The 13,451-nt window shown below is 44.0% G+C and overlaps 1 protein-coding gene across 1 annotated transcript in view; it reads right to left on the reverse strand.

Annotated features, from left to right (window-relative positions):
- The window catches only part of LOC146352677 (antiviral innate immune response receptor RIG-I-like), a 32,989-nt gene that overhangs the window by 13,850 nt on the left and 5,688 nt on the right, over nucleotides 1-13,451 (reverse strand). Inside the window, exons 5-9 of the mRNA XM_084829675.1 lie at nucleotides 7,825-8,001; nucleotides 7,335-7,478; nucleotides 6,467-6,595; nucleotides 3,121-3,228; nucleotides 1,626-1,779 (exon numbers count right to left, since the gene is read on the reverse strand). Of these exons, the coding sequence (XP_084685801.1) occupies nucleotides 1,626-1,779; nucleotides 3,121-3,228; nucleotides 6,467-6,595; nucleotides 7,335-7,478; nucleotides 7,825-8,001 (712 nt within the window). The remainder of the gene's footprint in view (nucleotides 1-1,625; nucleotides 1,780-3,120; nucleotides 3,229-6,466; nucleotides 6,596-7,334; nucleotides 7,479-7,824; nucleotides 8,002-13,451) is intronic.

The raw sequence follows: 13,451 nt of genomic DNA on the forward strand, positions 1-13,451 counted from the left end.
ATGATCAAAAAGAGCTTCAGTCCACCTGATAAAATCCAGCAGTTGGGGGAGAATTTAAATTCATCATGCCATCTCTGGGCTCTCCCTTCCTGTCCAAGAGGGAGAGTTCTGGCTGTTGATTCTAGCTTAGCAAAACCCCTTTTGACGTTTTAAAACAGAGTAATTATTTCAAAATCATGCATTCTCTTCAGGAGCCAATATTTCCATGTCAGTTGGTTAATTTATTTATTTATTTATTTATTTCATTTCATTTCTATACCGCCCAATAGCCGAAGCTCTCTGGGCGGTTCACAAAAACTAAAACCAAACAACACACAATAAAACAATTTAAAATATATAGAACATTAAAGCCACAATATAACAATACAACCACAATAAAACCTAACAGCAGTACAGGAGTTTAAAATACAGATTTAAAACAGCAAAGATAAAAAATTTAGAAAGCTAAAATGCCTGGGAAAATAAAAAGGTCTTCACCTGGCGCCGAAAGGAGTACAATGTAGGCGCCAGGCGAACCTCACTAGGGAGCTCATTCCAGAGCCGGGGTGCCACAACAGAAAAAGCCCTCCTCCTGGTAGCCACCCGCCTCACTTCCTTTGGCAGGGGCTCACGGAGAAGGGCCGCTGATGATGATCTTAAGGTCTGGGCAGGCACATATGGGAGGAGCCATGGTTAACCATGTTTCTTATCTGTAAATACTACAGAAAAGAGAGTTCTGGTTGCTGCATTTCTTGCCTGCTTTGGTGATAGGTTTTTATTAGTCCAGGAGGGAGAGTGCTTGCTGCATCCTCTTTTTTAGCATTAGGTCTCTGGAATGGCTGGGCAGCCATATTCTCTGCGACCCCACCTGTACGACACGCCTAGCAACTGGCTGCAGTGGGAGGAGGAGGCATTCTGCTGGCTGGGGTGTTTACGAGTGGCGGTGGTGGCCCAGGATGTGCTAACCTGCCTGCCATTGCTGGGCGGAGGAAAATGGTGCAGTGAGGGAGTATAATCTTGCTTTCTAGATGGCCACCCTGTGTGCCAGGGAGAAGGGACTGAGCAGGGAATCTCTCTCCATTCCACCCTCCCTGCAGTTCATTACTTTGTCAGGTTATTGTTTTTTTCTGGACAATTGCAAATGGGACTCTTCTGGAGTTTGTCAGCCTACAACATCTGGGGTCGAGAGGAGAAGGCCCCTCCTCCTTCAGAAATAAGACCAGGATAAGATCAGCCTTCCCAACCGCAGAGGAGGGGCCTATCCCCTGCTAGCTGCCCTCCACATGTGAACCAGCCCATACAAACGCACTGAGGTGATTTTAATGGATAACTGAAAAAGTGGACTCTGCTGCTCAAAAGCAGCTTTTGATTATACCTGGAAAACAAACTAAGAATTTATGATAGGGTAATTTTTCAGGCATCATCATTTAGATGCTTGCAACCCAGTCCTATGCCTGTTATAAGTCCAGCTGAGTTTCCAGGGGCTTACTTCAAAGTACTGCTTGGACTGGAATGCGGCGTTAATACAGTTCAGTGCATCTTTCTACATAGGGGCTGCCTAAAGTAAATACTAAAAAGCACATTCTTGCTATTATTGGGGATGAAGGAAGCAACTCGACAGCTATGTGGGAGGACTCAGACCGTACTCGCTTCTTTTGAAATACTCCTCGAAGACTTTCTTCTGTTGTTCATATACAGGGACTTTAGTAGCGAGGAAGACCACTTTCCCTCTCTGCCCGGCAGGCATGTTACGGAGGTGATGGTCACATATCATCACAGACACAAAAGTCTTCCCAGATCCTGTAAAGATGAATACAGAAGGAAGGGCTGGTTGGAAGTGTTTCATACTTCTCCTAGAATGAATTAAAGTGCTTCTGCATATTTCTGCGTCTTGCATACTGCCTACCAATAAGATGGATGTTTTTCCATGTACCACTTGAGGACCTGATCCTGTAGTAGCCTCACGGCTAAGGTTCTGAATTATGAGTGGGGAAGTCCCTAGCTTCAAGTCATGAACTTACAAGTTGGCCATAGCCAAACTCTTCAGCAAGCCGCTATCTCTGAGCTTCAGTTCTCCCAGCTGCAGTATGAAGATGATAACAACCATTCAAGGCTGTTTTAAGGATTACATAGACATTTGCAGAGCTCTTTGAACACCGGAATATAAATGCCAGTTATTATTATTTGTATTGTATTTTATCTCAGACAGATAGGAAACTGATCTGAGGTACTGCCACTGTCAGTTTCAGGCACTCTGCCTGATATGGGTGAAGACGGCATTCCACAATGTTGGGTGGCATGATCTATCCCTTATTCTTGTAAGGCAGCATCATGGTGTGTGCTACATGTAGTGAAACTTTAGGTGGAACATCCTAAAGCAGGCTTCCTCAACCTGGTGCCCGCCAGATATTTTGGATGACAACACCCAGCACTCCTGACTACTGACCATGCTGCAGAGGCTTTAAGGAACTGAAGTCCAAAACATCTGGTGATCTGCCTTCTGCCCACCCCTGCCCTGAAGTATGAAAATAGTACTCTAAAAATAAGGGGTTGGGAGCAACACATATGTTTGATTTTAAGCAGATGTTTGGATAACATAGATGAACTATTTGCAACATTCACGGTGACACTGCAAAATATGTTTGCTTTGCCTCTGTCAAATCTACCAGCACATGAAGCACAGGTGAGACTTTACAAAAGAGGAAATCGTGAGCGATATGAACACACACGAAGCTGCCTTATACGGTAGCACACCACTGATCCCCCTAATCCAGGACTGTCTGCTATGACTGACTGGCAGCAGCTATCCAGGGTCTAAGGCAGAGAGTCCCAACTCTGCTATCCAAGATCCTTTTTACTGGAGATGCCAGGAATTGAAACTGGGACTTTGTGCGTGTGAAACATGCTCTACTCTCCAGGCTATTGATCCTCCCCAGAAAGGCATGATTAGGAGATAAACAAGCCATTCAGATCTCTGCCCTGGAAAGAACAAAAAAAGAAAACCCAATGGCTTTCCGCAGATAAGAAATCTTCCTTATGCCCCTTCTAATCAAAAACTAAAATAAATTGTAACATCACACATCATGTTTTTAAAAGCCCAGTTCCAAGTATCATCGTAATTCAGAAACAATATGATCTTACCAGTAGGGGCACAAATTATGGTATGTTTGCCATTGATAGCAGGCTGGGCAAGTTCAGTCTGGTAGCTTCTAGCCTCCTTCGGAATATAAAGGGATTGCTGAGAGGCATCTGGAAATATGAACAGACAAAAGGCATTTTGAAGAGTCTGCTGCAAAAATGTTTGAAATGAATTACCAACTACTATAAATAGTGACATAGGAAGCTGCCTTATCCATAGGTCCATCTAGCTTAGTATTGTCTACAGCTACTGACAGTGGCTCTACAGGGTCTCAGGCATGGATCTTTCCCAGCTTTACCTGAAAATCACAGGGGCTGAACCTGGGCCTTTTTCATGCAAAACATGTGCTTTACCATTGAGCTATGGGCCCCTCCAATGATGTGCAAGCATCAAACATATTAGTTCCAATTCGTTGATTGTTTCTGGTTTGGGGAACTCAGATGCATGCATGGTAATCCCCTGCTGCAAGAGCTGCACCGTTTATTTCAACCAGAGGACATTAGCCATATGCACACAGATCCTTTGCACAGACATTAATATAGAAATGTGACAGAATCATAGAATAGTAGGGTTGGAAGGGGCCTATAAGACCATCGAGTCCACCCCCCTGCTCAATGCAGGAATCCAAGTCAAAGCATCCCTGACAGATGGCTGTCCAGCCTCGTCTTGAATGCCTCCAGTGTGGGAGAGCCCACTACCTCCCTAAGTAATTGGTTCCATTGTCGCATTGCTCTAACAGTCAGGAAGTTTTTCCTGATGTTCAGCTGGAATCTGGCTTCCTGTAACTTGAGCCCATTATTCTGTGTCCTGCACTCTGGGATGATCGAGAAGAGATCCTGGCCTTCCTCTCTGGGACAACCTTTCAAGTACTTGAAGAGCGCTATCATATCTCCCCTCAGTCTTCTCTTTTCAAGGCTTAGCATGCCCAATTCATTCAATCTCCTCATAGGGCTTTGTTTCCAGTCCCCTGATCATCTTTGTTGCCCTCCTCTGAACCCTCTCCAGTTTGTCTGCATCCTTCTTAAAGTGTGGTGCCCAGAACTGGACACAGTATTCAAGATGAGGCCTAACCAGTGCTGAGTAGAGGGGAACTAGTACTTCACGGGATTTGGAAGCTATACTTCTATTAATGCAGCCCAAAAGAGCATTTGCTTTTTTTGCAGCAATATCACATTGTTGGCTCATATTCAGCTTGTGATCTACAACAATTCCAAGATCCTTCTCGCTTGTAGTGTTGTTGAGCTACGTATCCCCCATCTTGTAACTGTGCATTTGGTTTCTTTTTCCTAGGTGCAGAACTTGGCATTTATCCCTATTAAATTTCATTCTGTAGTTTTCTGCCAGGCGCTCCAGTCTATCAACATCACTTCGAATTTTGTTTCTGTCTTCCAAGGTGTTAGCTATCCTGCCCAATTTTGTGTCATCTGCAAATTTGATAAGCATTCCCTGCAGATCTGTGTTCTCACTCACCCCTCTATGGCAAGCTGCACTGTCTGAAATTCCCTGTTCTACACAAATCTTCAAGGTACAGAAGCCTTGCAGTACAATCCTATGCATGTCTACTCAGAAGTCCCTCAGAGTTCAACAGGACATACTCCCCAGGTATGTGTATATAGGATTGAAGCTTGATTCTCATTTGCCTCTGACCACCCTACTCCACGGAATCCATGACATAAAACAGAGGTTCATGCTCAATTATTGCTACAAATGCCATATTTCCCCAGAAATTAGTATTTATTTGTTACATTGTATTTGTTTTTTGGCCTTTTAAGGGCAACACATACACACACAACAACAGCAACAAATAATTCAAATGAGCCTTGGCAGCACAGGACTGAAGGTGTTAACAAAACCTCAGATGGGAAGAATCTTTGGTATCACTGTAGGTCGTTTATTTGATTTGAGGAAGTCTCCAATAAAAAAGAAGTCGATCCCACTTGAAGTAAGAGCCTAGCAACTGGAGAAGAGAACTGGCACAAATATAGAGGGCATTGTCAAAATGCCCTCTACTTGGTACCTGGCTCTGATAAGTACAGTTTTACTATGTGGGTCTGCTAGGCCTTTAACAGAGCAATCCTAAAGTGGAAGGTGGGGAGGGACATGGAGGAGGAACTACCACCTCCTAATCTAGCTTGTGCTGGCCAGGGCAGAATGGGCCATTTTTTCTCCCCCTTTTTATCACTTCCAATTGTCTCCAATGGGAGGGAATTTACATCAGCTCCTGGGCTGGTTTAGTTTCTGGCTCTGTTTGGGGCAGGAGGTTCAGGGGAACGAGGGGGCCTTGGATCCTGCAGATCTTCAGCCACCATCAACATGCCCCATTTCTGGCTGCACCTGGGAGGTACTCCAGGGGAAAGCTCTGTCAGCATCCAGGGAGGACCACCGCAGGCAGACTTCGCTCTCCACTGGTGGAGGGAAATGTCCACAGTATCCTATGGCCCCTGGCATGTGGGATGTTACAGTGTTATTTATTTATTACCTGACTTTATTTGTCATTGTAAAAAAAGAAGATATAAATTTCTAAATAAATAAACAAAAACACATGGAAAGCAGGTTGGGGGAAGGCTGCCCTAGGGTAAGGGAATGACTGTTAAAACCATTTGTAATATAGATCTATCCCATGAGAATTTCACTTAGTTTGGGAACCACATGTCATTCACAGCCTAAGGCTGCAATTCTATACACACTTCTTACAATGTAAGCACTGCTGAATTTCAGTGGGATTTATGTGTGTGTAAATAGCCATAGGATTAGACTGTGAGCCTAATAGATCACCTTGACTACTGACCTGAGCCTACTGCCTTGAACTCTGGACAAGTCAATACAACTCTTTTGGAAAATCCCTCTCTTCCCCCCCTGCCCCCGACACATACACAGCCAACTTGCACTCCAGCAATTCACTCAGGACCTAATTAGATTCACTGGGTTGGATCCAGATGTAATCATACTTCGAGTAGGCCCAGCGAAACCAATGAGATTTAAGTTAGTCGTGTCTAACTAAAAACCCATTGATTAAAATAGGTCTACTCTAAGAATGACTGAGTCTGGATCTAACCCCACGTCTGCTGATTTGACCCTTCCACGTACTTTCTGTCGGGTTTGTAGTTTTGCATGAAGGCCAGGCAGCTGCAGTTCTGTCTCCCCATCCCCAGCCACTTTCAACCATGTATAAACGTGGCACTATAAACCGAGGCACAAACACTGGAAAACCCTGAGCTTAGTGATCCATCCTTAGGATACTAGAAAATCCTTGATGCCCCCAACCCATGGGTTGGACATCACTTTTTGTTCAGACCGCTTTTTAAAGTTTATTAGAATACAGAATGCTAATGCTAACATTAGTCTTACTTGGAGGTGAACACGGACTTTCACTGAGATTATCAGATTCTGCTTCTTCAGAATATTGTAACCGTATGTCAATGACACTGCTGTCCTCATCCTCTTCTGTCATGTCAACATTTGTGCCATCATCATTATCTAAATACAATATAAAGAAGCGTATTTCGTATTTGCATTATACTTTCCATTATTGTTTGGCACAGTGGGGCAAAAATATTTGTTTCACACAGCAAGTCTACTATATAAGCACCCTCAAATAGGATTCCTGTCACCCCATCATCAATTTATGATAAAACAGTAGTACAAAACTGGTAATCTGGTAAAGAATTTGGGTATTCCACTAGCATCAGTAAGGACAAGTTGCTTACCTGGAACTGTAATTCTTCAAGTGTCATCTGTGAACTCACACAAATAGTCATGTGCCTGTGCAGAACAGTCATTCAGAACATTCTAAAGCTGAGCAAAGCTTTCACATCTATCCCCCCTCTGCGCATACCCCAGAGTGTGGCTCCCATTTCTTGCTCAGTTCCCAGTCTGCCACAGCGGAGGAATAAATTATTTGGCTTTTCCACCTCAGGTGCAAAAACGTCTGCCAACTTCTGAAGCAGAAGTCCTAATCTTCATGGAGTAGATTGGGCAGAGAGAGATCAGTGGCATACACCAGGAGTTTTCAAAGCCCTGAGCAATCCCCAACTCTCAAGGCTACAAAGTACAAGATGTCTGAGGCTATGCTGGAGCCCCTGCCAAGTTCATGGCCAGGGATGATGGGAGTCATAGCCCAACACATCTGGAGGACACCATGAAGGAAGGCTACTGTATGTCTTCTTTAAACTCCCGAAGTAATGGTGCAGAAAGTGAAACAAAGGTGCGACAGTACCTCCTTTCAAGTCCCACAGTTTGCTTTCATTGTAATATTCGGCCTGCTCCAGTGCCAGCTGGAAAGTTTTAGGCCAGTTTTCCTTATCTGACCTACAAAGGCATTCTAAGAGTTTCACCGCACCTCCTCCTTGGCCACTGTTTGCTTTAGCCTGCAAGTCAAACCACAAGCCAAAATTATGAGCATGAGAGAGAGAAAGAGAAAGAGAGAGAGAAACATTCTTCATAGTGAAACACTAATGCTTTGAGGCTATTTTTGGTTCAAAACCCCGACAACTGTAACTAAACTGATTGACTTTAACCAAAAGAAACACAGTCACTGTGGGCAGGAGATCTCCTTTGCAGATTAACCCCATCGTTGCTTTAAACATTTTAATTCCCTTCTATTAATCTAAAAAGAACAATCTGCATTTCTCTGGTTTTGTTCAAGGTTTCGTCATGCTTCTCATTTGGCTTGGGAGAAACATGTATATTAGCAGCTTGGGACATACGTAATGCCTGCTGAATTTCTTGGCACTCCTGGTCTATGAAACAGTCCTTCATGTAGGGAAGTACTTGGTCAGGATCAATGTTCCACAAAGATGGCTCAATTTGTTTCAGAAACTTTCTGTGAAGCAGTGAACAATAAAAAGGGGAGAAAAATAATAATCTAAATACAGAGTTAAAAACTTTAAAGTCAGATTGCCCCAATAAAACCCTCGCTGGTTAGTCAGGAAAGACTTGTTTAACACAAATGTCTTCAGCAGGTGCCAAAGAGGAAATGTTGGTGCCTGCCCACCATCAACACGCAGGGAGTTCCTTAAAGAGGGGCCGCGGTGGCTTAGTGGTTAAGACGCTGAACTGCAGACTGGAAGGTCAGCAGTTCAAGACCCGAGTGCTGCCTGACGGAGTGAGCTCCCGTCTTCAGTCCCAGCTCCTGCCAACCTAGCAGTTTGAAAGCAAGAAATCGCAAGTAGATAAATAGGCACCGCCTTGGCGGGAAAGGTAACCGCGTTCCGTGCACCTCGGTGTTCAGTCATGCCAGCCACATGGCCACAGAAGCGTCTTCGGACAGCGCTGGCTCTTCGGCTTAGAAACGGGGATGAGCACCGCACCCTAGAGTCGGACTCGACTGGTTGGGGACACCTTTACCTTTTTAATACCCTAAAGGCTCTACTCTGAGCAGACTCCAGATGGACTGCAGGTCCACGTGGAAAGACCCAAAGGGCCTCATCCGATGACTTCAGCAACCAGGCAGGCTGGTAAGGAAGATGGGGCTCTCTCAGATATCCTGGTCCCAAGTTGCTTAGAGAAGTGTACACCACCAGCAAACCTTAACGTCAAGCCTCACCCTCCTGTACCTGATCAAGGGCTGATGAGTAGTCTCCCTTGCCCACTGTCAGACCCTACCACCTTTATAGCCCTCCTATCCTTGGCTGCCAATGTTGAGGGATAGGGGGTGCAAAGTCTGCACTCCCGCCAAGTCAAGTCATCTGCTAACACAGGGCTGGGAGAAAAACACTTATTATTATTATTATTATTATTATTATTATTATTATTATTATTATTATTATTTTGTAATGCTAAAATACATGTACAATTCATTTTTGGTATGCTAGAGAAACTTTTAATTACATTGTTAGATCACATTCAGCACAGCACCACAAGCAGTTCTACAGAGTGGCTGGGTGACCAGCCAGATGGGCGATTAATAAATTTAATAATAAAATAAAAAATACAGGAAACAAGCAGCAAGAACAAAGTGAATTGCAATGGAAGAAACAGAAACGACAAAGAGCAACAGCTATTTCAGCACACACAACTTTGCACTGTGTTAGAAATATCCGTGTAAGAATTTTAATTGGCAATTGTCCCTGGGACATGGACTCTACCACTCAACTACAGCCTCTCTCTTATGCTTCAAGAACATTCAGGCCGCTAGATTAAATCAGTAGTAGAGTATAAACTTGGAACCTTAAAATCCCAGGTTTAATCTCCACCTCCTCTGGATAGTTAAACCCTGGTTCTCAGGTTCAGTTCACACACTACCCTCTTGCTAGGGAGGAAACACATGCAATCAAGACCATATTAGGCCCATCACATCTCTGGAACGAAGGACCACCCTCCCTTCCACAGTGGACAGTACCAAACACCTTGCTTGGTGCTCTTGGCAAGAAGAGCTGCCCAGACTCCACACATCGCTTGTTGTCCCAGCAATATCCAGCTTCTCTTCTTTCATGTCCCAGCAGCGGCTGCTTTAAGCGAACTAGAGCTCTCCTTTTCCAATTGCTTCTTAGAAGTTTTCAGGGGAGAGAGAAGACTCTGCCTACGTGCAGAGGCTTTGGGAAGAATCTATGTTTTTTTAATAGGAGATTTGAACTGAATATCCTCAGATGAACAGCTTATTGCCATTTGAAATGTTTCTTGTTTTGTTGAATTCCATTTTGTAACCATTCCTCACTTTCTCGTAGGGTGCTTCCAGATGAGGCTTTTATAGTGCCATTGCCATAAAATGTTATGGGACGTTCAGATAATGATGTCTTCCACTTGTAACCCTCCCGTGTTTCCCACGGCTTTTTCCGTCTTTTCTCTTGCAGCAGATAATCCATTAAGAAAGAAAAGATAGAATAGCTGCAAAATGCCTTCCCACTGGTAACTCTAGGAACCCTCCATATGGAAGCATCTTTAACCTCAGCTGACTAGGGGCTTCGTCACTATATCCTGCGATTGAGATTGCTCCTTCATGGAAGTTTGCAGGCTCTTTACATGATGCCATGACCCTGCCATGACCCTCCTCCACTACATGCCCTTTGTTCCGTTTTTAAATAGATTGCAGATCATGAGCTATCAAATTACCCCATTGTGTTCTGCTTCAGTTTCCTCTGGGAAAAGAGTTAAAGCGGCAAGAAAAGGAGTGAGATCAATGAAAGAGAATGGAAGACTCAGATACGGGGGGGGGGGAGCACATGTAAAGGGAGTCAGTAGTGCTCCCACATTTAAAATGGAAGCAGAACACCCCATTTTAAATGCAGGATTTTAGGCTGGTGTAGAAATACCCTAGGTGCTACCTTTATGCATAATCCCACAGTGGTTTAGCAAAGTGGTGGCTGTTTGTTTGCTTTCAGTCTCAGACACAGAAGGGTTAAACGCTTAAAGAAATGCATCACACACAATAAAGCTATTAAATTTTGGAGCACACTCAAACCTGCTGCATTCAAGGCATCCAAAAATCCACGGAACCATCCCTTCGCTGTAAGTTCTAGAATGGATTCTAGAAATAGCTTTACAGCAATGGTAGGTGACTCCTTAAAGGCTTGGATTTTCTCCATGGTCTCTACAATGAAAAATGAGAGTTACATTTCTATTGCACTAAATTTCTTATCTCAAGTAGAAAAGGTGGGATTTGCAGTGTCCTTTCAGTCTGAAAGCCTCTTAATGATCCACAGGCGAATTCAAATTTACCGTCAGCTCCAAAGGCAAAGGAAAGAATGAGAACAATGGTGTCAAGTTTCTCAAGGTGAAATCCTGACTGAATAGCAATTCATGGGAAATTGCAAACAGCTTGCCCGCACACTAAGACAGCTTTTAGCATACAGTGGTGCTGGAAAGTGTTTTTTTATTTTGGAATGCAACACTATTTTACTTTTATTTATTTTTGACACTTTTATGCCCGCTTTCAAGACAGGTAGTTTTTCCAAGGCAGGTTACCGTAAATAAACTTTAAGCAAAACAAGAACGACGTCTAAAATAAATGTAGATGTTGATTAAAAAAAATTAAAAAGCTAAGAAAGCAATCCTAAACTCACATGCCCACGTGCACACACACTGAGAGTAATAGGATGTTGGGGAGGTTGCCCTCACTTGGGCTCTGCCAGTGGACAAGCATTTGCACTGGGGGGCCTCGCTATGGCAGAGGCACCCATGGAGGCAGGAAGCCAGCACTAGGGGTTCCTTCACCGGCCATAGCAGGCAGAAAGCCCCTAAATAAGCTGTTCCGGAAGAGGGAAGACCTGGTTTTGAATCTGCTGGATCCAAACCAAGCCTGATCCGCTGTGTGGGGCCCACTTTGGGCCCCTCACCTATACCAGTCTGGAGCTGGTGTAGGAAAGTGAGAAGCTGGTTTGAGAGCTCACCTAGTTAGAGCCATTTAAAAATACTCTCCCCTCCACACCACACCTTTCTCTCTGGTCTGGTACCTACATGCAGCATTCTCAGTAAACTGTTGGGGTCCAGAGAGGGCCCAAGTATTATTTTCAAGGGCTGGGGAAGGGGGAGGCTTGTGTAAAACAGGCCGCACGCTCTACACATACTACAAATTGGCCTGGTTCAAAGCATTGCCATGATCCAGTGAGGTAGAAGGCGGTGGGCCCCATACAGTAGTTTGTCTCACATTTGGAGCCAGCCCTCCTTCCTCTTCAGTCAGGGGTAAAACCCTTGGCTTTCTGAGGCAGAACTTCAGCCACTCTCCTGTAGACAACTGTTCCAGAAACTGAAAGCTGATGGGGTTCCTAAGGAGGGAGCTTTGAAGTCTACTCGGCTTCTAGAGTCCATGGGCTCCCTCGTGACTTTATTCTTTTTTCTCACCTCTCTTCACTAAAGACTGATAAGGAGCTATAGGAAAAACTCTACATTTTAAATTTTCCCTTCTAGGATTTTATTTTTTTCTGCAGTAGATTCCTCCTGCTGGTGGAAAGCTAAAATGCAAGCAACGAACAATGCAAAACTCCACAGGTCAGTGGCCAAAGCGGACACTGAAGGCCAATTCTTACTGTACATTTGTACTTGGACACAAGTATGAAAGTACAAAAGGTGTCAATGGAGAAGGATGCATAGTCCTTCCTTTCCTGGTCACTGCTTCATGTATTTCACTAAGAAAGGTGCCAGAATACACATTACAGCTGCTATGGAGATACCACCCCACAAAACAGGATCCCTAAGGCAAGCCATTTCTGCATTAAGGCTCCTGTTCCACAACCGTCACAACTCTCTTTGACTTTACTTTTCTCATGTTACACTACTCAGGCAAGCAAATTGTTTGCTTGACCCGTTATTGGGGCATCATCCAAACTGATCCACAGGCACTCCTTATTACACAGAATCAAACATTTGGAAGCAGGTTGGAAGGGAGGGCACAAGCCTTTATATAGCTTCTCTGGATCATTACTGCAACCAGTAAGGTATCTCCTTCTCCCAGTTTCTTTATTTGTAGCTTATGTCAAGCTTGCATTGATTTCAATGGAGCCCAGTCATGTCAATTGTCAGCCGCAACTCCCATTGTTCCCTAAGGACCTTCGGACAGCTCCCATTGTTTCCAATGGGCATCCATTTCATTCATTTCATTTATTATATTTCTATACTGCCCCATAGCTGAAGCTCCGACAGTTTACAGAGATTAAAAACCATTAAAAATGTGTTATACAAAGTGCAAAATCATTTACATAAAAACATATAGACAGAGAGCACACACACAGAGAACCTATATTCAAAAACCATTTTTAAACAATCAAGCAAAGACCATCCAAGACCTGATTAAAACCTGATTATATGATGCCAAATGCCTGCGAGGAGGACAGTTTTAATCTGGTGCCGAAAAGATAATAATGTTGGCACTAGATGAGCCTTGTCGGGGAGATCACTCCAGAATTGGGGGGGGCACCACCTAGAACTCCCTCTCCCTTGTTGCTGCCTTCCAAGCCTCCCTTGGAGGAGGCACCTGGAGGAAGGCCTTAGATGTTGAACATTGTGTATAGGTCAGTTTATGGTGGGAGAAGTGCTCCATCCTTGTCCTTTGTTTCAATACATCTAATCTTATACATAGGACCAAGCTGTTAATTGGATATAATGGGAGGGAGAGAGACAAGCAGAAGAATGAAATGGTAAAATGGACTGTACCATTCCAGACAGTGAGTGAATTTTGAGTGCTCTCTCATGAAGAAGGTGGAAAAAGAGAGAGTAAAAATCTAGCACACGCGTGTGTGTGTATGTGTAGAAAAGTTACTTTAGAAAAGATAGTGCTACGGAGAAAACCGTCTTTGCTGGGAAGCAATGGGTATTTATTTATTTATTTCTATACCGCCCAATAGCCGGGGCTCTCTGGGCAGTTCACAAAAATTAAAACCAAACGGCACACAATAAAACA

Source organism: Heloderma suspectum, chromosome 2, assembly GCF_057233095.1.
Source record: "Heloderma suspectum isolate Gila_16-S chromosome 2, 16-S_ref, whole genome shotgun sequence".
Taxonomy (NCBI): Eukaryota; Metazoa; Chordata; class Lepidosauria; order Squamata; family Helodermatidae; genus Heloderma; species Heloderma suspectum.